The sequence below is a fragment of the Ranitomeya variabilis genome, chromosome 4 (genome assembly GCF_051348905.1).
Source record: "Ranitomeya variabilis isolate aRanVar5 chromosome 4, aRanVar5.hap1, whole genome shotgun sequence".
Lineage (NCBI taxonomy): Eukaryota > Metazoa > Chordata > Amphibia > Anura > Dendrobatidae > Ranitomeya > Ranitomeya variabilis.
The window spans coordinates 160,051,681-160,075,067 of NC_135235.1; the positions used below are offsets into that span (position 1 = coordinate 160,051,681).

General features: G+C 40.8%; 1 protein-coding gene across 1 annotated transcript in view; it reads right to left on the reverse strand.

Annotated features, from left to right (window-relative positions):
* Positions 1-753: 753 nt before the first annotated feature.
* NRG3 (neuregulin 3) overlaps positions 754-23,387 on the reverse strand; it is a 1,406,690-nt gene continuing 1,384,056 nt past the window's right edge. Inside the window, exon 9 of the mRNA XM_077259354.1 lies at positions 754-2,718. Within this exon, the coding sequence (XP_077115469.1) occupies positions 2,208-2,718 (511 nt within the window). The 3' untranslated portion in view covers positions 754-2,207. The remainder of the gene's footprint in view (positions 2,719-23,387) is intronic.

Genomic DNA, 23,387 nt, shown 5'->3' on the forward strand with positions numbered 1-23,387 from the left:
CCGCTAATAAAGGGAATGAACAATAACCTCTCTCCACACCAATTTGAGTGGAGAGAGGTGAATATTCATTACCTTAATGAGCGGACACCAGTGATAGCCCAGCAGCTACTGGAAGTCGGCAGCTACTGCTGTAACTGTGTGCTCTATAGGAGAAATGAATATTAATTGCCAGTGCAGTGAATATTCATTTTTCTTTAGCAGGAGGCACAAGAGTTAGCCACAGCAGCTGGCTTTTGCCTCCTGTGACACGCAGCTCTGCCGCTCCCCCTCCCCCGCTGTCTTCTGGACCAATGACTTGTTTATAAGCCAAGGGTGGTGCGTTTTCAGCACCAAAAAAGTGCTGAAAAACTCAGCTTATCCATGAATTTATACTGTACTTTATCATGCTGCATCAGTTCTCCAAGTTGCTGTATACTGGATGATTGGTTTAATTCCACTCTTTTATGCATGGCCTAAAGGCACAACTTTTATGGTAGGCTTATAAATTGTATTGGCTAAATGTGTTTGTTTTTCACCAATATTCCTTTGAATCTAATTCTTTTATTCATCAGTATTTCCCACATTTTATGGCTCCTGATGTGCTTTACACAGTGTCTGACCTGCACAAACTCTGGATCATGACTGGTTCATGTACTTATTAGTGCCATACCTTGTACTGTAAAAAATGGCTAGGTACAGTACAAATAAAGTGCTATTACCCCTTGTATCTACAATATTGCCTCACAAATTGTTAGCTCTTGTAAGCTGGGCTTTCATTATAATGCCTGGTTTTATTTGTACACGTATCTTTTGAAATGGAATATGTCAAGGCTGCCTAAATATTAGAATTATTATTAGACATTACAAAACAGTTTTATGTGAAGGGAAGGAGAAAAACGTCAAGGACATCACACATTAAAACTAATCAGTTAGAGTTTTAGTTATCTCTGCATTGGTTTTCATCACGAAAGGGATTGTCTCATTAGATAAACCTTTTCCCATATGCCCTAGTATAGCATATGGACATCATATAGCCATGAACCACCCTCTAAGAGGCAAGAAAATAATCACTGACAAGTTTAATATCTGACACACTCATGTATGACATGGATGGCCATTCATCTGAAAGGCTGCATATAATACTACAATTTTTTTAAAAAAAAAGCTTTCCATGGTGAAATTGGCTCTCATCAGTTTTTTTTATAAGACAACCCTTTTATATATATTAAACTGGCAAAAAACAGTGAAATATATCTGCAGTATGATTATGATTTCAGTAGTTTGTTCTATTCACATAGAAATTTCCAGCTGAGAAAGTGTCTTGTCCTTCCTTCCTCTGCGAAAAATTGCACAAAAAATGTTTTCCAAAACATTGCGGATTCTTCAATCATAATCTGAGCCCTTAGTAATGTGGTCGTTGAATATTTCCTTGAATCTTTATACCAATTCATCAGAAGCTTAAGACCTTATAATTGCTTTAAACATTGAACAAAATGTTAAGCGAAGAACAAATGTAACTTCCACTTGTTACAATAAAAAGCTTAAGCCTGTATTGCTGTTGTGCTATGTTCATAGGTGATACGTAATATACCTTTATTTGATTGACAGATGCAGGACGATTGTGGTAAACAAGATTTTAGTCATCTCTTTGTCGCTCCCAAATTCTAGTCATGATCAGGCATCTCTTGTGTTTAATAGGCAAGCATGTATTTTGGCACATGTGAATGTTAAGTGTCCAGAAATGAGAAGCATTGAAATTAACACAACAGGAAAACCGAACACACAATGTAACTGTAATTCTTTCATTGGGATAGTTGTCATGTAACAAAATACAATTATGGTCTCCAAATGGTGATGCTTTTGGCCCTTTTGGTGGATAGATCATGTTGACCCCAATGGTAAATTCTAAATACTTTGCACCTGGAAGAAGTTTTAAAGCATTTTGAATGAAACACCCGCCAGCATTCAAAAGAGCTAGAAATCAATCATAGTATATAATGTAACACATCAATGGATCCATTGTATGCTTTGCCACTCCACAAACTTTTCTTTCCCTTAAAAAAATATTTTGTTTAGAAAACATTATGATATGAGGGCGATAGACTATTTGGTTTCTTCTATGTAGATGCTCTTAAATTAATGCATATAAATAATTTATTTCCTTTCATCATATTTTTCGCACATAATCTGTTACGCTAAGCATCCAACAGAGTAGTCCGAAGCCAAAATCACACATGAAGCATTGAGTCCCTATGCATTTCACTTCTTAAGACAAATTGTGCCTCTGGGTCAGTTTTTGCTTTTGGGCTCAGGGGCAGGAAAGCTGTATTTTCACTGGCACTTTCCTCCATCTCTAGACAAGTGATTTCCATGTCCTCTGACCTTCTTCTTGCATCGGTCAGAATTTGTATCTGCTCTTGTACAGTTTCAAGCAAAATTTTGACTTCTTTTTGCTCTGCTATAAGACAGTTGCTAGGCGTAATGTTCACCTTCACAAGTTCACTTGAATATGAGTTTTTGCACAGTTTGACACCTGCCATTTCAGTAACATTCTGCATTTGCAGACAGGCATCATCTAGCCCCACTGAGGGTATGATAGGAATAGAGCTGGCCCTAGATGATGAAAAACTGACACGGTCCTTTTGATCCATGTTTTTAAAATAGGATTCTGTTTCTTTTGAGCGCAGTTGCATATTTATTGAACTATTCTGAAGTTGAGTCAAATCAGTGGAGGAGCACCTAAAGAGACAAAAGAGAGACATGATTTAGATTAATCATTAAAAGCTCTATATTTCCAAATAAAATAAAAACGTGCTGTGTCTTCCAGAGTTTTATCAAAGCATTACAGTAGCTTAATTACAGAAAATAACAAGAACTAGTTGCAAAAATGTAGAAATTTGATACTAGTGGAAGTAGCAGGGTAGTATGTGACTGGCAAGATACTCTAGACTTCTTAGAATAGAAAAATAATACAACCTTAAGAGATATTCCCATCTCCAAGATTTAATCCCAGTATGTAGTAGGTGTAATAATAATAATATTAGCAAATACCTCCAATTAGAAATGTAGTATAGTTTTAGTCACTATGTCTCTTTCTTCATGTGCAGGCATTGTATGACCTTAGGTGTCCATGGTTGTGTCCACTGATGAAGTGACAGTTACCTAGTTGTTAGTGGTCGTAACCATGGATACTTGAGGTTCTGCCATGCAAGCACATGAGGAAAGAGACATAGCAAATCAGAAGAACTATACTACATTTCTAATTGGAGGTATTTGCTATTATTATTATTATTATTATTATTATTATTATTATTATACCTAATACATATTGGGATAGGATCTTGGAGATGGGAATACCCCTTTAACAACAATTCCAAGTGTAACAACAATTCCAAGTGTAACCATTGCTTTACCTTAAAAAGGGCCTTTCGGCAATTTTTTCATATTGAACTGGACACACCATTTAATTGTAGCTACAGACCAAAATAATTTTCATTTCTTTTGAAAGTATTAGCACATAATCAGTTAACTTTGTTAAGTCTAAGTGGACGTTGTCAGAAAGTGACTCATACAGTGAAAATAATTTCACATCCACAGTGAAAAGTATCTAATAGCAGCCAATTGGACCTAACTAAAATTAACTCACTATGTGCCAAAACTTTGCTGATATCTCCACAATGAAGAGATGATATAAAAAAAAAAGTTGAAAAATGTATTCAATTACTTTGCGTGTTCAGTTTAACATGAAGTAGAGGAGCCATACTTTTTAGCTATTTCTAATGGTTTTGGTGAAGGTTTGTGAAAAAAATGAACACCATATAAGAGCATTTATCTCTGCAGCTGAGAGCTACACATAATTGTGCCATAAAATAGTATACCTATTGTTGTGCTGACAGTATTGAATCTCATCCATAATAATTAACTTTACTCCCAATGAACCCCTTCTTCCATGACCATTGTACCTCGAGGAAGCTTGATGAAGCAAAGAAATCATTATATCATTATTACATAGCATTATTCTGGTCTAGATTCCTTGACTGCATCATTAAGATTGAAGACCAAATTGTATGGTGGCTTGGTTGGAGATGTTGGTCTACACAATAATGAGAATGAAGCAAAAATAGTAGAAAAAAGCGCTACAGCACTCACCAAGTTGGCAGTCAAAATTCCTTTATTTCAGAATCACGTATAAACGACAAGTCTTCACGGCACGGGGGTGTGAGGGAGTGCAGTCCATATCAGACGAGACGACGGCCGTTTCGCGCTGAGAAAAGCGCTTCCACGGGTGACCCGTGGAAGCGCTTTTCTCAGCGCGAAACGGCCGTCATCTCGTCTGATATGGACTGCACTCCCTCACACCCCCGTGCCGTGAAGACTTGTCGTTTATACGTGATTCTGAAATAAAGGAATTTTGACTGCCAACTTGGTGAGTGCTGTAGCGCTTTTTTCTACTATTTTTGCTTTATGATATACTGCTACATCCACGCAAGCACCTCCATGTTTGTCTCGGACATCCATTCAATTGCATTGAACTCACGACTATTTATGACTCCAGCATAGGGGACAGTGCGGCTCTCTGTTTGCTGAATTTCTGGACAATAATGAGAATATAGTTTTGATAATACAGAATTGCCAGTTGTGCTATGACCGCACAGTTTCCATTAACTTATGTATATATAGTCCCATTATAAAATTTGCCATTATTGCACCATCTCTTATCTCTACTGATTGCCCCATCCTCATTAAACAGAATAGTCCACAGTAACCACTATTCTTTTGTTCATTTATTTTTTAAGTAGTTTCCATAGGCAGCTCTGTGAGAGGTTTCATTTCTCCCAGTGTTGAGGGGAGAGGGAATTTTTCACAGCACAATGCAGATGGCAGTAGACATTATATATTGCTTCTACAATTTTCCCTCGCAAGGGTAAAAAATTTGGCACTTGTGGCAAATGAAAAATATGTAAGAAAACTACCACAAATTGATTACTTACACTTTCCATTTTTCCAATCAGATTTAGCATGTATAAAATCAGCTGCTGATATTTTAGACACGTGTAAAAAAATTTAGAGTTGGAAGGGACCTCCAGGGTCATTGTGCCCCTTGCTCAAAGCAGGACTCACTAAACCACCTCCGACAGATGTCTTTCCAGCCTCTGTTTAAAGACTTACATTGAAAGAGAGCTCACCAACTCTCATGGCAGCCTGTTCTACTCATTGATCACCCTCACTGTCAAAAAGGTTTTCTGATATCTAACATGTATCTTCTCTTTTGTTAGTTTTCTAATCAGCTACAAATACACCAACTTTGCCAATCTGTTCATCTAGCATCATGGCAGTAGTGGCCATGATTGAATAAACTAAAAATATATATAATTTAAACCTATATTTGATGTGATTACCCTTCAAAACAGTATTTATTCTTTAAGTACACTGGCACAGAGTTTTTGCAGGAACTCAGCAGGAAGATTGTACCAAACATCTTAGAGGACTAACCACAGATCTTCAAAGCAGGTAAGCTTGCAAATAACCTACTATCTCTTCATGTATATTCAGACAGACTTGCTGATGCTGAAATCAGGGCTTTTTCGGAGCTAAATCATCACTTCAAGGAAGCTTTGTTCGACATTACACTGAAAATAGTTTTTCACAACTATTTCTGTGTCTTCATTTTTTTCTCCCCTTCTTCCCACATCCATTACTCTTTTATTTTTCTGTCAACATATGAGTTATTGTTTTTTTGTTGGACAACTTGTACTTTTGATTGGCACCATTCATTTTACCGCATAGTGTACTGGAAAAAGGGAAAAAAATTCTAGGTGGGGAAAGATTGTGAAAAAAAAAGCAATTCTGACATTGTTTTTGGGTGCAATGGTAAAAATGACCTTGCAGTATGATTCTGTTAATCAGTACAATTAGTACAATACTAAACATGTCCAGTTTTTTAATTATGTTTATAGTGAAATAATTTTGGGGGGGTTGTTGCCTTTTTCTGAGACCCTTATGATTTTAATTTTTATGTCGATGAAGTTAATTTTTTGGCAGGATTTTCAGTCATACCATTTCAGGACTTGGCATTCTTGATTTTTTTATGGTGCTTACTGTTCAATTATTTTTATATTTTGATAGGTCAGACTTTTCTGAATGCGGCACTATCACATATATATATACACAGCTCTGGCAAAAATGAAGACACCACCACATTGAAACCCTGTCATGGGCAGCCCAATCTATGGTCCTGAACCCCATTGAAAACCTCTGGAATGTAATCAAGAGGATGATGGATAGTCACAAGCCATCAAACAAAGAAGAACTGCTTAAATTTTGGTGCCAGAAGCAGTGAGAAAGACTGGTGGACAGCAAGCCAAGATGCATGAAAGCTGTGATTAGAAATCATGGTTATTCCATAAAATATTGATTTCTGAACTCTTCCTGAGTTAAAATATTAGTATTGTTGTTTCTAAATGATTATGAACTTGTTTTCTTTGCATTATTTGAGGTTTGAAAGCACTGTTTTTTTCTAGTTTTTACCATTTCTCCTATTCAGAAAAAAAAAAAAAAGAAAATTGCTTGGAAATTTGGAGACATGTTGTCAGAAGTTTATAAAATACTAGATGGTGACCCGATTCTAGCGCATTGGGTCTTCTAGAATATGTATGTATGTATGTACGTCACGCTGTGAGTGGGGGCTAAATTCAGCGCCAATATCGCTGATTGGTCACGCCCAGCTGGCCGATCAGCGAAGCGTGGTTCAAATCTCGCGCCAATTCACGGCCGGACTGTGCCTGTCGCTGATTGGTCGCGGCCGGCCGGGCACGACCAATGACCAAAGCGATGTTTAAATACCACGCCAATATAACTGATTGGTCGAGGCCGGCCGTGAGCTACCAATCCCTTAAGTGGTGTTTAAATCTCGCAAGTCGCGCCAATATTGCTGATTGGTCGTGGCCGGCCGGGCACGACCAATGACCGAAGCGGTGTTTAAATACCAAGCCAATATCACTGATTGGTCGAGGCCGGCCGTGAGCTACCAATCACTGAAGCGTTGTTTAAATCCCGTGCCAATATTGCTGATTGGTCGCGTCTGGCCGGGCGCGACCAATCAACGAAGTGTGGTTTAAATCCCCACGTCAATTCGCCGCTGGACTGCGTATGTCACTGATTGGTTGCAGGATGTCGGGGGTTCGGGGTGCAGGATGTAGTACAGCCACATAGTATATAACACAGCCACGTAGTATATAGCACAGCCACTTATTATATATCACAGCTACGTAGTATATAGCAGCCATGTAGTATATAGCACAGCCTGTAGTATATAGCACAGCCATGTAGTATATAGCACAGCCATGTACTATATAGCTGCCACATAGTATATAGCAGCTACGTAGTACATAGCAGCCATGTAGTATATAGCAGCCACATAGTATATAGCAGCCACATAGTATATAGCATAGCCACGTAGTATATAGCAGCCATGTAGAATATAGCACAGCCACATAGTATATAGCACAGCCACATAGTAATAGCAAAGCCACGCAGTATTTAAAACAGCCACGCAGTTATTAACACAGCCCACGTAGTATATAACACAGACAGCCACGTAGTATATAGCACAGCCCATAGTATATAGCACAGCCCATAGTATATAGCACAGCCACATAGCATATAGCACAGCTACGTAGTATATAGCAGCCATATAGTATATAGCAGCCACATAGTATGTAGCAGCCACGTAGTATATAGCACAGCCACATAGTATATAGCACAGCCACATAGTATATAGCAAAGCCATGTAGTATATAGCAGCCACATAGTATGTAGCAGCTACATGGTATATAGCAGCCACATAGTATATAGCAGCCACATAGTATACAGCACAGCCATGTGGTATATAGTAGCCACGTAGTATATAGCAGTGACATAGTGTATAACACAGCCCACGCAGTAAATAGGACAGCCCACACAATAACACTGCCCACATAGTATATATCAGTCACGTAGTATGTAACATAGCCCACGTAGTATACAGCAGTGTGGGCACGATATCTCTGTTAAAAGAGAGAATTAAAATAAAAAATAGTTATATACTCACCCTCCGGCGTCCACCGATGCGCGCGAGCGGCGAGGCTGCCGCCATCTTCCGTTCCCATAGATGCATTGCGAAATTACCCAGATGACTTAGCAGTCTTGCATCTGGGTAATTTTTCAATGCATCTCTGGGAACTGAAGCTGGAAGCAGGTTCGCCGCTCGCGGCCATCGGTGGATGCCGGAGGGTGAGAATAGCCCCATTTTTTTATTTTTTTTTATTATTTTTAACATTATATCTTTTTAGGCAGCATCAGTAGTAAAAAGTTTGTCACACAGTGTTAATAGCAGCGTTAAAAGACAGTTATGTTGCGGTGTAACACAGTCTGTTTAACGGTCTGCGAAAACACTATGTGGGCGGCGGCGCTGACTGGGGGGAGTATTGAGCGGGCACTGACTGCAGGGGAGTAGGGAGCGGCCATTTCGCGGCTGGACTGTGCCATGACCAATCAGCAACTTGGGATTTCTGTGACAGACAGACAGACAAACAAACGGAAGTGCCCCTTAGACGATTATATATAGAAAAGAACAATTTAGATTTTACTCAAGAATATACCTATAAAGAGAAAAATCAGACAAACTGAACATTTTGCAGTGGTCTCTTAATTGCCTGGGCATAGTAAATATCTGTGGTTAGTTATAGCACCTAACTTCTCTTATTTTCCCATCACGCCTCTCATTTTCCCCCTCACATCTTTCATTTTCCCCCTCACATCTCTCATTTTCTCCCTCACTCCTCTCATTCCCCCCTCACTCCTCTCATTCCCCCAACACTTGTCATTTCGACCTCACATCTGTCATTTTTCGATCACTCCACAAATTTCCCTCACTCCTCTCATTTTGCACTCACACCTTTTCATTTTCACCTCCCACCTCTCATTTTCACCTCACACCTCTCATTTTCCTCTCAGTATATACATGTTTGTCATCTCCCTTATATATAGTATACACCTGTATGTCATCTCCTGTATATAGTATATACCGGTATGTCATCTCCCCTGTAAATAGTATATACCAACTCTATGTCATCTCCTCCTGTATATTGTATATACCTATGTCATCTCCTCCTGTATATGGTATATACCTGTATGTCATCTCTTCTGCATATAGTATACACCTGTATGTCATCTCCCCTGTATATAGTATATACCTGCTGTATGTCATCTCCTCCTCTATATACCTATGTGTAATCTCCTCTTTTATATAGTATATACCTGTATGTCATCTCCTCCTGTAAATAGTATATACGTGTGTCATCTCCTCCTGTATATACTATATACCTGTATGTCATCTCCTCCTATATATAGTATATACAGTACCTGTATGTCATCTCCTCCTGTATATAGTATAAACCTGTAAGTCATCTCCTCCTGTATATAGTATATACCTGTGTGTCATCTGCTCCTGTATATAGTACATACCTGTGTGTCATCTCCCCTGTGTATAGTATGTACCTTTATGTCATCTCCTCCTGTATTAGACCTCGTTCACACGTTAATTGGTCATTATTTTTACCTCAGTATTTGTAAGCTAAATTGGCAGCCTGATAAATCCCCAGCCAACAGGAAGCCCTCCCCGCTGGCAGTATATATTAGCCCACACATACACATAATAGACAGGTCATGTGACTGACAGCTGCCGTATTTCCTATATGGTACATTTGTTGCTCTTGTAGTTTCTCTGCTTATTAATCAGATTTTTATTTTTGAAGGACAATACCAGACTTGTGTGTGTTTTAGGGCGAGTTTCATGTGTCAAGTTGTGTGTGTTGAGTTGCGTGTGGCGACATGCATGTAACGACTTTTGTGAGATGAATTTTGTGTGGCGACATGCGTGTAGCAACTTTTTGTGTGTCGAGTTGCATGTGACAGGTTAGTGAAGCAAGTTGTGTGCAGCAAGTTTTGCGCATGTTGAGTTTTATGTATGGTGCGTTTTGAGTATGTGCAAGTTTTGTGTAAGGCAACTTTTGCATGTGTTGCAACTTTTGTGCATGTGGCAATTTTTCTGCGTGCGCAAGTTTTGGGTGTGGTGAGTTTTCCATGAGGTGAGTTTTGCACGTGTGGCTAGTTTTGCGTGAGCAGAGTTTTGCATGTGGCGAGTTTTGCATGTGGCGAATTTTGCACGTGGCGAGTTTTGATTGGCAACTTTTGTGTTTCGACTTTTATGTGGCCAGGTTGGTGTATGTGTGCTGAAATTTGTGCTGTGGGTGGTATATGCGTTCAAGCACGTGGTAGTGTGTGGCACATTTTGTGTGTGTGTTCATATCCCTGTGTGTGGTGAGTATCTCATGTCGGGGCCCCACCTTAGCAACTGTATGGTATAAACTCTTTTTAGCGCCATCGCTCTCATTCTTTAAGTACCCCTTGTTCACATCTGGCAGCTATCAATTTGCCTCCAACACTTTTTCTTTCACTTTTTCCCCATTATGTAGATAGGGGCAAAATTGTTTGGTGAATTGGAAAGCGCGGGGTTAAAATTTCTCCTCACAACATAGCCTATGACGCTCTCGGGTCCAGACGTGTGACTGTGCAAAATTTTGTGGCTGTAGCTGCTACGGTGCAGATGCCAATCCCGGACACACACACACACGCTCAGCTTTATATATATATAATATTTTCCTGTATTTTCATGACTATGAAAATTGTAAATTCACATTGAAGGCATCAAAACTATGAATTAACACATGTGGAATTATATACTTAACAAAAAAGTGTGAAACAGCTGAAAATATGTCTTATATTCTAGGTTCTTCAAAGTAGCCAGCCTTTTGCTTTGATGACTGCTTTGCACACTCTTGGCATTCTCTTGATGCAGGTTGTAGGCTTGCCAGAGGAGGTGGGTCTTCAGGTTCCTTTTGAAGGTTTCCGTGGTAGGCGAGAGCCTGATGTGTTGGGCAAGAGAGTTCCAGAGTATAGGGGAAGCACGGGAGAAGTCTTGGATGTGGTTGTGGGAGAAAGAGATGAGAGAGGAGTAGAGATGGAGATCATGAGACGATCGAAGGTTGCATGTAGTTAGGTACGAGGAGACCATGTCACAGATGTATGGAGGAGTCAGGCTTTGTATGTCATTGTTAGTGTTTTGAATTGTAGCCTCTGGGTAATAGGAAGCCAATGAAGTGCCTGGCATAGAGGAGAAGCTGGGGAATAATGTGGAGACAGGTGGATTAGTCGGGCATCAGAGTTTAGGATGGATTGGAGTGGTGCCCGAGTTCTAGAGGGGAGGCCAGAGAGTGGGAGGTTGCAGCAGTCGAGGCGGGAGATGATAAGGGCATGTACTAGTGTTTTTGTGGTTTCATGGTCAAGGAATCCACGGATCCGGGAAATGTTTTGAGTTGGAATCGCTAAGAGGAGGCAAGGGCTTGGATTTGTGGCTTGAAAGAGAGGGTAGAGTCAAGGATCATCCCAAGGCAGCGAGCGTGCAGGACCAGGGATAGTGAGCAGCCATTGACATTGATGGATAGGTCGGGTGGAGGGGTAGAGTGAGATGGGGGAAAGATGATGAATTCTGTTTTGTCCTTGTTCAGTTAATATAACCTCACAATGCCCTTATCTCACTATAGTAACATAGTAACATAGTAACGTAGTTAGTAAGGCCGAAAAAAGACATTTGTCCATCCAGTTCAGCCTATATTTCATCATAATAAATCCCCAGATCTACGTCCTTCTACAGAACCTAATAATTGTATGATACAATATTGTTCTGCTCCAGGAAGACATCCAGGCCTCTCTTGAACCCCTAGACTGAGTTCGCCATCACCACCTCCTCAGGCAAGCAATTCCAGATTCTCACTGCCCTAACAGTAAAGAATCCTCTTCTATGTTGGTGGAAAAACCTTCTCTCCTCCAGACGCAAAGAATGCCCCCTTGTGCCCGTCACCTTCCTTGGTATAAACAGATCCTCAGCGAGATATTTGTATTGTCCCCTTATATACTTATACATGGTTATTAGATCGCCCCTCAGTCGTCTTTTTTCTAGACTAAATCATCCTAATTTCGCTAACCAACAAAGTTCTTCAAAAACCTGTGTGAAAGTGTACATATAAAAATCTAAAAACTTTTTTTGTTTATTTGCTTTGTATTTTCGTAATTGGTAAAAATAAACTATTATATTAACACCAATATTTTAAATGTTTCTCACCCAAAACTTTTTCACAGTACTACTTATATACTGTGTGTTATGTATTTGCAAGCCTGGGAATTACACAGGGAGTAGAGAAAGTAGTAGAGAATCTTTAGACAAAAGTGTCTTATGTGGGCTATGCAAAATGCTGATATGTCTCAATAGGCAACCCTTAGCCATCAAAATCTACTCTCCAGACATATTGTCAAAATAGCCTTCCAAAAAAACATGATGGAGGATGTCATAAGACACACTGCACTTGTTTCATTTTCATCAAGAACCTGTGTGTAAGAAGGAAACTGGCACAGATTGGTCAAGAATCTCAAGACACTCCAATATTATTTAATGCTCATTCACTTGTTTTCTGGCATTAAACATGAATGTGACTTTGTGGCCAACCACAGTTCAGAAGATTAACTTTAATATATGGAATAACTTGGTGCCAGCATAGTTAAGATCTCCACTGGCTCATTATTTGCATCAATTTCCATTTGTTCAGAGTTGATAGCCCAAGATGCACCAAGTTCAGAATACAGAAGTTTATCTTTATATTGTAACATTTCTTTACTCTGCCTATCTGGGGCAATATTTGTATTAATTCTCCACTTTCTTTCAATAATGACAATAATTTGCTGCCAGTGACTGGGTTAACATAGCAAACCTAAAAAGCAAACAGCAAGAAAAATGAAAATCGTCATATTTTATGTAAAACCTGGACATCTTTTTGAAGCAGATAAAAATAGATGACATATACAGCTTTTCAACACTTTCAATTCGCTACTCCGTCCCCCAGCACTTCCTCCCTCCCCTCTCATTTCTGCTGAAGATTTTGCCTCCTTCTTTAAACAGAAGATCGATATGATCAGAGAAAGCTTTGGCCCGCAGCACCCAATGCCCCTCTTAGCTGCTCAACTCTGTTCCTCCAAAACCAGCTTCTCCACCATGACAGAAGATCAGCTCTCCACCCTCCTGTCAAGTTCACACCTCACCACTTGCACGCTTGATCAGCTCCCGTCCTACCTCATCAATAACCTCGCCACAGTCTTCATCCCAACCATAACACACCTCGTCAACCTCTCACTCACAACTGGTGTCTTCCCCTCATCCTTCAAACATTCCAAGATCACACCCTGTTAGGGTTGGCGGAACGCACCGAGTATATATATATATATATATATATATATATATATATATATATATATATATATATATATAAATAGGTGCGTTTGCAACCCGGGGTCCACCGTGCAGGAGAGGAACCTGCTGCTGGCAAATGGCGGCTCTACATGGTGGTATAAGTGAACTCTGTTAACTCCACAGTGTCGCTAGAAATAAGATGCTGTACCCTGCCCAGCATCACAGGGAAACACAGCTAACTGCTGAGCTGATGGCAGTCAGTGGTCACACACCCAGAAAAGCACACAAACACTCCTCACCAGAGGTGTCGGTATTCTAGGGGCTTATTTCAGCCAGGTCCCTGAATACGTACATGCAAACTCCTCACCGGAGGTGCCGGTATTCTAGGGGCTTATTTCAGCCGGGTCCCTGAATATGCACATACAGGCGCAACCACAAATAACAAGCTCATGACATGAGGTGATACTAGCACATGGCCGTGCGGCCATGCAAACCTTTTATAGCTGCAGCAGCTTCAGGACCTTCCTAGGGAACCAATGGAAGTTGCTACAGTACCTGAGCAACTTCAGGACCTTCCTAGAGGACCAATAATAGCTGCTGCACTACCTGAGCATGTGACCCCTGACCTCCAATGAGAGGTCTTACCTTAGGCATGCTCAGTGTGTGCAAAGCAGGACTTAGTCCCAGAAAAGCCTGCTTGCCACTGACCAGTGCAGGCTGCAACAGCAGAGCCTGGAAAGGCAGTAGTAACCCTTTGCACAGTATCAGACTGAGTGAGACGCTGGGATCGACGTCTCCACTGAGCAGGCTCCACTGCGGCTGATGTAGAATGGGAGACCACAGCAAACATGGCTTGAGATTCCCGCTGTGCAGCAGTGGGAACTCGACTCCTAACACACCCACCCTCAAAAAGCCCTCCCTCGACCCATCCTCTGTGTCTAGCTATCGCCCAATTTCTCTTCTCTCTTATGCCTCAAAACTACTGGAACAGCATGTCCATCTTGAACTGTCCTCCCACCTCCCCTCCTGCTCCCTCCTTGACTGGCTACAATCTGGCTTCCGACCCCATCACTCAACTTAAACTGACCTAACTAAAGTCACCTATGACCTACTAACCACGGAGAGCAAGCGACACTACTCTGTCCTCCTTCTCCTGGACCTGTCTTCTGCCTTTGACACTGTGGACCACTCCTTCCTGCTACAGATTCTCTCATCTCTTGGCATCACAGTCTTGGCCCTATCCTGGATCCCGTCATATCTAACAGACCGAACATTTAGTGTCTCCCTTTCACACACCATCTCTTCATCGCGCCCCTTGTCTGTCAGTAATCCTCAAGGCTCAGTTCTAGGACCCCTACTCTCCTCCATCTACACCTTCGGCCTGGGACAGCTCATAGAATCCCATGGTGTGCAGAATCATCTCTATGCTGATGACATGCAGATCTATCTATCCGGACCTGACCTCACCTCCTTACTCACCAAAATCCTACACTGTCTGTCTGCTATCTCGGCCTTGCTTTCTGCTTGCTTTCTAAAACTGAACATGGACAAAACAGAATTCATCATCTTTCCTCCATTTCACTCTACCCCTCCACCAGACCTATCCATCAATGTCAATGGCTGCTCTCTTTCCCCAGTCCCGCATGCTCAGTGCCTCGGGGTGATCCTCGACTCTGCCCTCTCATTCAAGCCACATATCCAAGCCCTTGCCTCCTCCTGCCATCTCAACCTCAAAAATATTGCTCAGATCAATGCATTCTTGGACCACAAAACTACAAAAACACTAGTGCTCCCCCTTATCATCTCTCGCCTTGACTACTGCAATGTCCTACTCTCTGGCCTCCCCTCTGGCACTATGGCCCAACTCTAATCCATCCTACACTCTGCTGCCCAACTAAACTACCTGTCTCCCTGTTATTCCCCAAACTCTCCCCTATGCCAAGCCCTTCACTTGCTTCCTATCATCCAGAGACTCCAGTTCAAAACTCTTACTATGACATACAAAGCCATCCACAACCAGTCTCCTCCATACATCTATGACATTGTCTCCCGGTACTTACCTACATGCAACCTTCGATCCTCACAAGGTCTCCTTCTCTACACCCCTCTTATCTCTTCTTCCCTCAACCACATCTAAGACTTCTCCCGTGCTTCCCCCATACTCTGGAACTCTCTACCCCAAAACATCTGACTCTTACCTACCATAGAAACCTTTAAAAAGAATCTGAAGACACCTCTTCCGACAAGCCTACAGCCTGCAGTGATCCTCAACCTACTGAACTGCTGCACAACAAGCTCTACCCTCTCCTAGTGTATCCTCACCCTTCCCCCGCAGACTGTGAGCCCTCGCGGGCAGGGTCCTCCCTCCTTCTATACCTGTTAGTGTCTTGTTTTTTGCTCATGTTTATTATATTTGTCTATATCTGCCCCCTTTTCACATGTAAAGCGCCATGGGATAAATAGAGCTTTAAAAAATGTATAATAATAATAAACCTAATTACATAAAAATCTAAAGAGAGTCTAATAAAAAAAGTTTAAAAATGTGTTAATGATAAATGCCTTCTCTGTAATGTGAAAACAAAACATAAAATTACGAACACACGCTAAAAATAGACAAAAAGGAACAAGGATAGTTTGCCTTTTTGTAGTGTTGCCATATTATATGGTATCAGTCATGATGAAAATGGTATCTGATTTGCAAGCAAGAGCAGGAGGAGCTGATTGTAATGTTAGTCATAGATCGTTATCTAGAGCATAATTGGAACCAGGATAACCACATAGCTCCCTCACTGAGCATCACTAACAGATCCAGGAATTAAACAGGATCACCATTCTGCCACCAGCATTGTCCACAGCGAAGGCCACTCAGTGACTGAAGGGGAAACAGAGGGGAAAGGCATTGGCCCGGATGTGACACTGATTAGATTGATGTACATTATTTTAAGAAATGTTTTCATAACATTCAGATTTTATTCAATGAAATCCCTGTTTTTTTTAGAATAAGTCCACACAATCACTTGTAATAGGGTGCAGGGTTGAGTATGTCACCACGGAACAGACAAACCAACTACTGTGGGGGATTTATTAACGGGTAATATTCCAATCGCAGGAAGAAAACAGGGGGTTAGTAGAGATAAAGCAAACAGTATAACAATACACAGCAAGCTAACTGAAGCTATGAAACAGTTAAGCGGAATAGAAATGGTTAACGAGTGTTCTTGTAACTTATGAGTCCAGCAAGGTCCTGACTGGAGGGTCCTTATTCCAACGTGAGTACCGTCACCAGCAGCACTTGAAGATCCTGAAGTCTCTCCTCTGTCTCCTGGGAACTGGAGACTCCGGGGTTAAATCTTTGCAGTCTTTTTCTCAGAGTGAAACTAGAAGCAAGAACTAGCACAGTCACACTGCTGCACGAGTCTCTGTATGTTGGGCTGGCAGTCTCTCTGCAGTAGCAATGCTACACACACACTGAGCAGTTTACTTATCACACTCAGGGGTCTTGGCTTGTCACTGCGGTCAGCGGGGCTGCATGCTCGGGTCACTGTCTCTGCACTGTCAGGGGAAGAGTCTTCTCTGATTACAGAGGCTTCTGAGTCCACACCCTCACATGCAGCCTTCACTATGGTGGGTATCTCAGCCTCAGTGCCCTCACAGGAGCTCTCTCTTGGGGAGCACGGCACTGCAGCCTGCTTTCTATCTGGCATGCTGTCCCCTCTCTCGTGCGAGCTCTGCTCTCTCGCTCTTTTCTGACCACACCCCTCTCTCTTCCTCTCTGCCCCCAGCAGTCACGTGGTCCCCTCTGTCCAGGGCAGAAAGTCCTCCCCCCAACAACCCAGCTGTCCGTCTAAGTGGTTCCAGGTAAGGAGCAGGGAAAGCAACCTCCTTTGGGCTCGACTTCCTCTTCACCCCCTTACACACTGAATAGGACCACTCACTGGACTCAAACATACCAACACCAGGGATTTCAGTGAATAAAATGCAAATTTTACTAATTCTTTTCCATCAAACAAGTATATCATTCTTCTCAACTTCGCCTATATGCCAAAATGTCTACTGATTGAATTGTATATATAATGTGACTGTTTCCTTTTAAATGCTAAGGTTCTATCATAAGCACTCGAAAATGTCATTTAATATGCCGTATTTGGAATCAACTGGCTCAATATATTGCAACTAGAACATCTGCCATGTGAATAACACTTAATCAGAAAACCTCCCCCTCAATCAAATATAAACTCTGACATCCTCATACTGCATTCACTCTGTAACACGGGAACGTGACTGGCATAGAAACACATCATTTGCTTAAATCTCTCATTAGGTACTGGACTTTCGACTGCTTAATTAGCAGTGTGCTAAGTGTTAAACTGTTATTAAATCTACTCTTTAACCTCAAAGCTGTCCGATCTCATAACAAATAATGAATCCTGGCAGTTCTGCAATAAAAGCCTGGCTTGTCAGGTGTGATAAGAACACAGACAGATGGAACAAAATTGTTGAAGTTGAAATATCTAAGCAATTAAAATGCCAATCTAGACATGTGGCTTTTGTTGAGAATACTGCAGACTTTTTTTATGATTTTTTTTACCCGATTTCAATCAGATGCCTACATGACAAACTAAACAGTATAAATGGAAAGATACACATTTGGTTCTGTGGAGGGCAAGTTTACAAAGACAAATTGTAAACTGCAGCTACTTTTATATCTATAATTTTTTTCAGTTTATAGATCCATGTTAAAAATATTGCATTTTGTCTTGATACAAAATATAGCACATTTTACGCAAATAGTATGTATAAAAATTCTAAAAATAAATATAATCATTTGTATAGAACTATTCTATTTATTTCACTGAGCTGAGATATGCATCAAAAATTGATAATTTGTAAATCAGATATGATCTAGAATCCGTGACCGATTGTTTGTTTGGCAATCAAGGATGTGAGAGATAGATCAGAATATTCATCCTCATTTACAGCCTGTACAGTTACAATGTTGGCTTGCTTATGTGTGCAAATAGAAAATCAATGAAAACTGGAGAGTATAGATCGTTCAAGGAAGAGGAAGTGACTTCCTTCTCCTGCTTCTTGATTTTCAATAGAAATCAATATAGCTGGCAGCCGAGAACACTGAAAGCAACACTTTGAACTTACAGCGTATGCAGATATAATAATTATATTGGACACAGTTATAGTAAATGAATAAAAATACAAAAAAACAACAGCAAATTTTATGAAATGAAAAAAGATTTAAGAATTATTTTGAATTTCTTTCCAATTACATACTCCTTTGAGAATAAATGTATAAGACATGCACTCTGGTATATAGCTGACATAGCATGTAACATAATAACTTATAATCTGTTTAGTTTATCTTCCATTTTCTTGTGGAGTTCTGGCTGCTGGTCTTTTTCCTCTGGTGCTGGATTTGTCTTGGGTCAGATGATTGTATCACTCTTTGTTACCCAGCACCTGCCTCCCAGTGCTTGCTGGACAACAGTGTTTATCTGCTTGAGCTCTAGCTTGGTGCTTTGCTTTGTCTTCTGTGTGTGTTATTTGTGCAGTACTGGTACGTCTTGTTCTGCTAGACTTAGTTTCTGATTTCCATTGGTTTCCGCAGCCTTCTCTTTTTTTTCTATTAGGAGGTGACCCATTTTTGTACCCAGTCCTTAGTTCTTTTAGGGAACCCCTTCCCCTTATCTATAGGTCTTCGCTTGAGATTAACCTAGGATCGTCGATGGGTCTATTCGCAAAGAATGGGTAGCCCACTCCATCGTAGGGTTTCAGCCTAGTCATAGTGCAGGGTCAGTTTCCCCCCTTATACCTTAGTCCTGTGTTGCAGATCCGTAACAATAACTAGTTACCTGTTTAAAGTAGCATGAATAAAACCCAGCGCTCAGTCCACAGTGTGACCAAACATTGTATTGTCTTTATTTTTCTGTGTTTATTACTTCTTCACTAATACTGTATAGTAATGTATTTTATAAAACTAAACAAAATTTGAAATGCGCTAAAAAAATGCAAAAATAATTATTTTTTCTATAAAATAGTTTTTATCGTATAAAAGCGCAAAAACATAAAAAATGATATAAATGAGGTATCGCTGTAATTGTACTGACCCGAAGAATAAAACTGCTTTATCAATTTTACCAAATATGGAACGGTATAAACGCACCTCATAAAAGAAATTAATGTGATCAAAAAATGTCACATGCCCAAAAATATTGCCAATAAAAACGTCAACTCGTCCGGCAAAAAACAAGACCTCACATGACTCTGTGGACCAAAGTATGGAAAAATTATAGCTCTCAAAATGTATAGACGCAAAACTATTTTTTGCAATAAAAAGAGTCTTTTAGTGTGTGACAGCTGCCAATCATAAAAATCTGCTACAAACTCCGCTATAAAAGTAAATCAAACCTCCCTTCATGACCCCCTTAGCTAGGGAAAAATAATAAAATTAAAAGAATAATTTATTTCCATTTTCCCATTAGGGTAAGGGCTAGGGTTAGGGTTAGGGCTAGGGTTAGGGTTAGGGCTAGGGCTAAGGTTAGGGCTAGGGTTAGGGCTAAGGTTAGGGCTAGGGTTAGCACTAGGGTTACGGTTGGGGTTAGGGCTAGTGTTAGGGTTGGGGTTAAGGTTGGGGCTAGGGTTAGGGCTAGGGTAAGGGCTACAGTTAGAGTAGGGGCTAAAGTTAGGGTTAGGGATGGGGCTAAAGTTAGTGCTACAGTTAGGGTTGGGACTAAACTTAGGGTAAGGGCTACAGTTAGGGTTGGGGCTAAAGTTTGGTTTAGGGCTAAAGTTAGGGTTAGAGTTGGGGCTAAAGTTAGGGTTGGGGATAAAGTTAGTGTTAGGGCTACAGTTAGAGTTGGGGCTAAAGTTAGGGTTGGAGTTTGGATTACATTTACAGTTGGTATTAGGGTTAAGGGTGTGTTAGGGTTAGTGGTGTGGTTAGGGTTATGGTTGGGATTAGGGTTAGCGGTGTGTTGGAGTTAGGGGTGTGGTTAGTGTTGGGATTAGGGTTAGGGGTGTGTTGGGGTTAAGGGTGTGGTTGGAGTTAGGGGTGTGGTTGAGATTATGGTTAGGGGTGTGTTTGGGTTAGAGTTTCAGTTGCAATTGGGGGTTTCCACTGTTTAGGTACATCAGAGCTCTCCAAACGCGACATGGCGTCCGATCTCAATTCCAGCCTTTTCTGCGTTGAAAAAGTAAAACCGTGCTCCATCCTTTCCAAGCTCTCCCGTACGCCCAAACAGGGGTTTACCTTAACATATGAGGTATCAGCATACTCAGGACAAATTGGACAACAACTTTTGGGGTTCAATTTCTGTTGTTACCCTTGGAAAAATATAATTTGGGAGGCTAAAAAAACATTTTTGTGGGAAATTTTTTTTTTATTTTTACGGCTCTGCGTTATAAACTGTAATGAAACACCTGAGGGTTCAAAGTTCTCACAACACATCTAGATAAGTTTCTTGGGGGGTCTAGTTTCCAATATGGGGTCACTTGTTGGCGTTTCTACTGTTTAGGTACATCAGGGGCTCTGCAAATGCAACATGACGCCTGCAGACCAATCCATCTAAGTCTGCATTCCAAATGGCGCTCCTTCCCTATCTAGCTCTGCTATGCGCTCAAACGGTGGTTCCCCCACTTATGGGGTATCAACATACTCAGAACAAATTGGACAACAACATTTGGGGTCCAATTACTCCTGTTACCCTTGGAAAAATACAAAACTGGGGGCTAAAAAAATTTTTTGTGGGAATTTTTTTTTTATTTATTTTCATGTCTCTGCATTATAAACTGTACAGAAATACTTGGGGGTTCAAAGTTCTCACAACACATCTAGATTAGTTTCTTGGGGGGTCTAGTTTCCAATATGGGGTCACTTATGTGGCTTTCTACTGTTTAAGTACATCAGGGGCTCTGCAAATTCAACGTGACACCTGCAGACCAATCCATCTAAGTCTGCATTCCAAATGGCGCTCCTACCCCATCGAGCTCTGCCATGTGCCCAAATGGTGGTTCCCCCACTTATGGTGTATCAACATACTCAGAACAAATTGGACAACAACATTTGGGGTCCAATTACTTCTGTTACCCTTGGAGAAATACAAAACTGGGGGCTAAAAAATAATTTTTGTGGAAAAAAATTATTTTTTATTTTCATGCTCTGCGTTATAAACTGTAGTTAAATATTTGGGGGTTTAAAGTTCTCACAACATATCTAGATAAGTTCCTTGGAGGGTCTAGTATCAAATATGGGGTCACTTGTGGGGGTTTTTACTGTTTAGGTACATCAGGGGCTCTGCAAATGCAACGTGATGCCTACAGACCAATGCATCTAAGTCTGCGTTCCAAATGGCGCTCCTTCCCTTTCGAGCTCTGACATGCGCCCAAACGGTGGTTCCCCCCACATGTGGGGTGTCGGCGTACTAAGGACAAATTGGACAACAACTTTTGGGGTCCAATTTCTCCTGTTACCCTTGTAAAAATACAAAACTGGGGTCTAAAAAAACATTTTTGTGGGAAAAAATTATTTTTTATTTTCACGGCTCTGCATTATAAACTGTAGGGAAATACTTGGGGGTTCAAAGTTCTCACAACACATCTAGAAAAGTTCATTGGGGGGTCTAGTTTCCAATATGGGGTCACTTGTGGGGGGTTTCTTTTTTAGGTACATCAAGGGCTCTGCAAATGCAACTTGACGCCTGCAGACCAATCCATCTAAGTCTGCATTCCAAATGACGCTCCTTCCCTTCGAGCTCTGCTATGCGCCCAAATGGTGGTTCCCCCCACATATGGGGTATCAGCGTACTCAGGACAAATTGGACAACAACTTTTGGGGTCCAATTTCTCCTGTTACCCTTGGGAAAATACAAAACTGGGGGCTAAAATATAATTTTTGTGGAAAAAAATACATTTTATCTTCATGGCTCTGTGTTATAAACTGTTGTGAAACACTTGGAGGTTCAATGCTCTCACAACACATATAGATAAGTTCCTTAGGGGGGTCTACTTTCCAAAATGTTGTCACTTGTGGGGGTTTCAATATTTAGGCACATCAGGGGCTCTCCAAACGCAACATGGTGTCCCATCTCAATTCCAGTCAATTTTGCATTGAAAAGTCAAACGGCACTCCTTCCCTTCCGAGCTCTGCCATGCGCCCAAACACTGCTTTACACCCACATATGGGGTAAGAGCATACTCAGGACAAATTGCACAACAACTTTTGTGGTACAATTTCTTCTGGTACCCTTGGAAAAATAAAAAATTGGGGGCAAAAAGTTTTTTATTTTAACGGCTCTACATTATAAACTTCTGTGAAGCACTTGGTGGGTCAAAGTGCTCACCACACATCTAGATAATTTCCTTAGGGGGTCTACTTTCCAAAATGGTGTCACTTGTTGCGGGTTTCAATGTTTATGCACATAAACAGGAGCTCTCCAAACGCAACATGGCTTCACATCTCAATTCCTGTCAATTTTGCATTGAAAAGTCAAATGGCGCTCCTTCCCTTCCGAGCTCTGACATGCGTCCAAACAGTGGTTTACCCCGACGTATGGGGTATCGGCGTACTCAGGATAAATTGTACAATTGGGTCCATTTTCTCCTGTTACTCTTGGTAAAATAAAACAAATTGTAGCTGAATTAAATTTTTTGTGAAAAAGTTAAATGTTCATTTTTTTTTAAACATTCCAAAAATTCCTGTAAAACACCTGAAGGGTTAATAAACTTCTTGAATGTGGTTTTGAGCACCTTGAGGGGTGCAGTTTTTAGAATGGTGTCACACTTGGTTATTTTCTATCATATAGACCCCTCAATATGACTTCAAATGTGATGTGGTCACTAAAAAAAAATGGTGTTGTAAAAATGAGAAATTGCTGGTCAACTTTTAACCCTTACAACTCCCTAACAAAAAAAAATGTTGGTTCCAAAATTGTGCTGATGTAAAGTAGACATGGGGAAACTGTTACTTATTAAGTATTTTGTGCGACATATCTCTGTGATTTAAGGGCATAAAAATTCAAAGTTGCAAAATTGCAAAATCTTCAAAATTTTCGCCAAATTT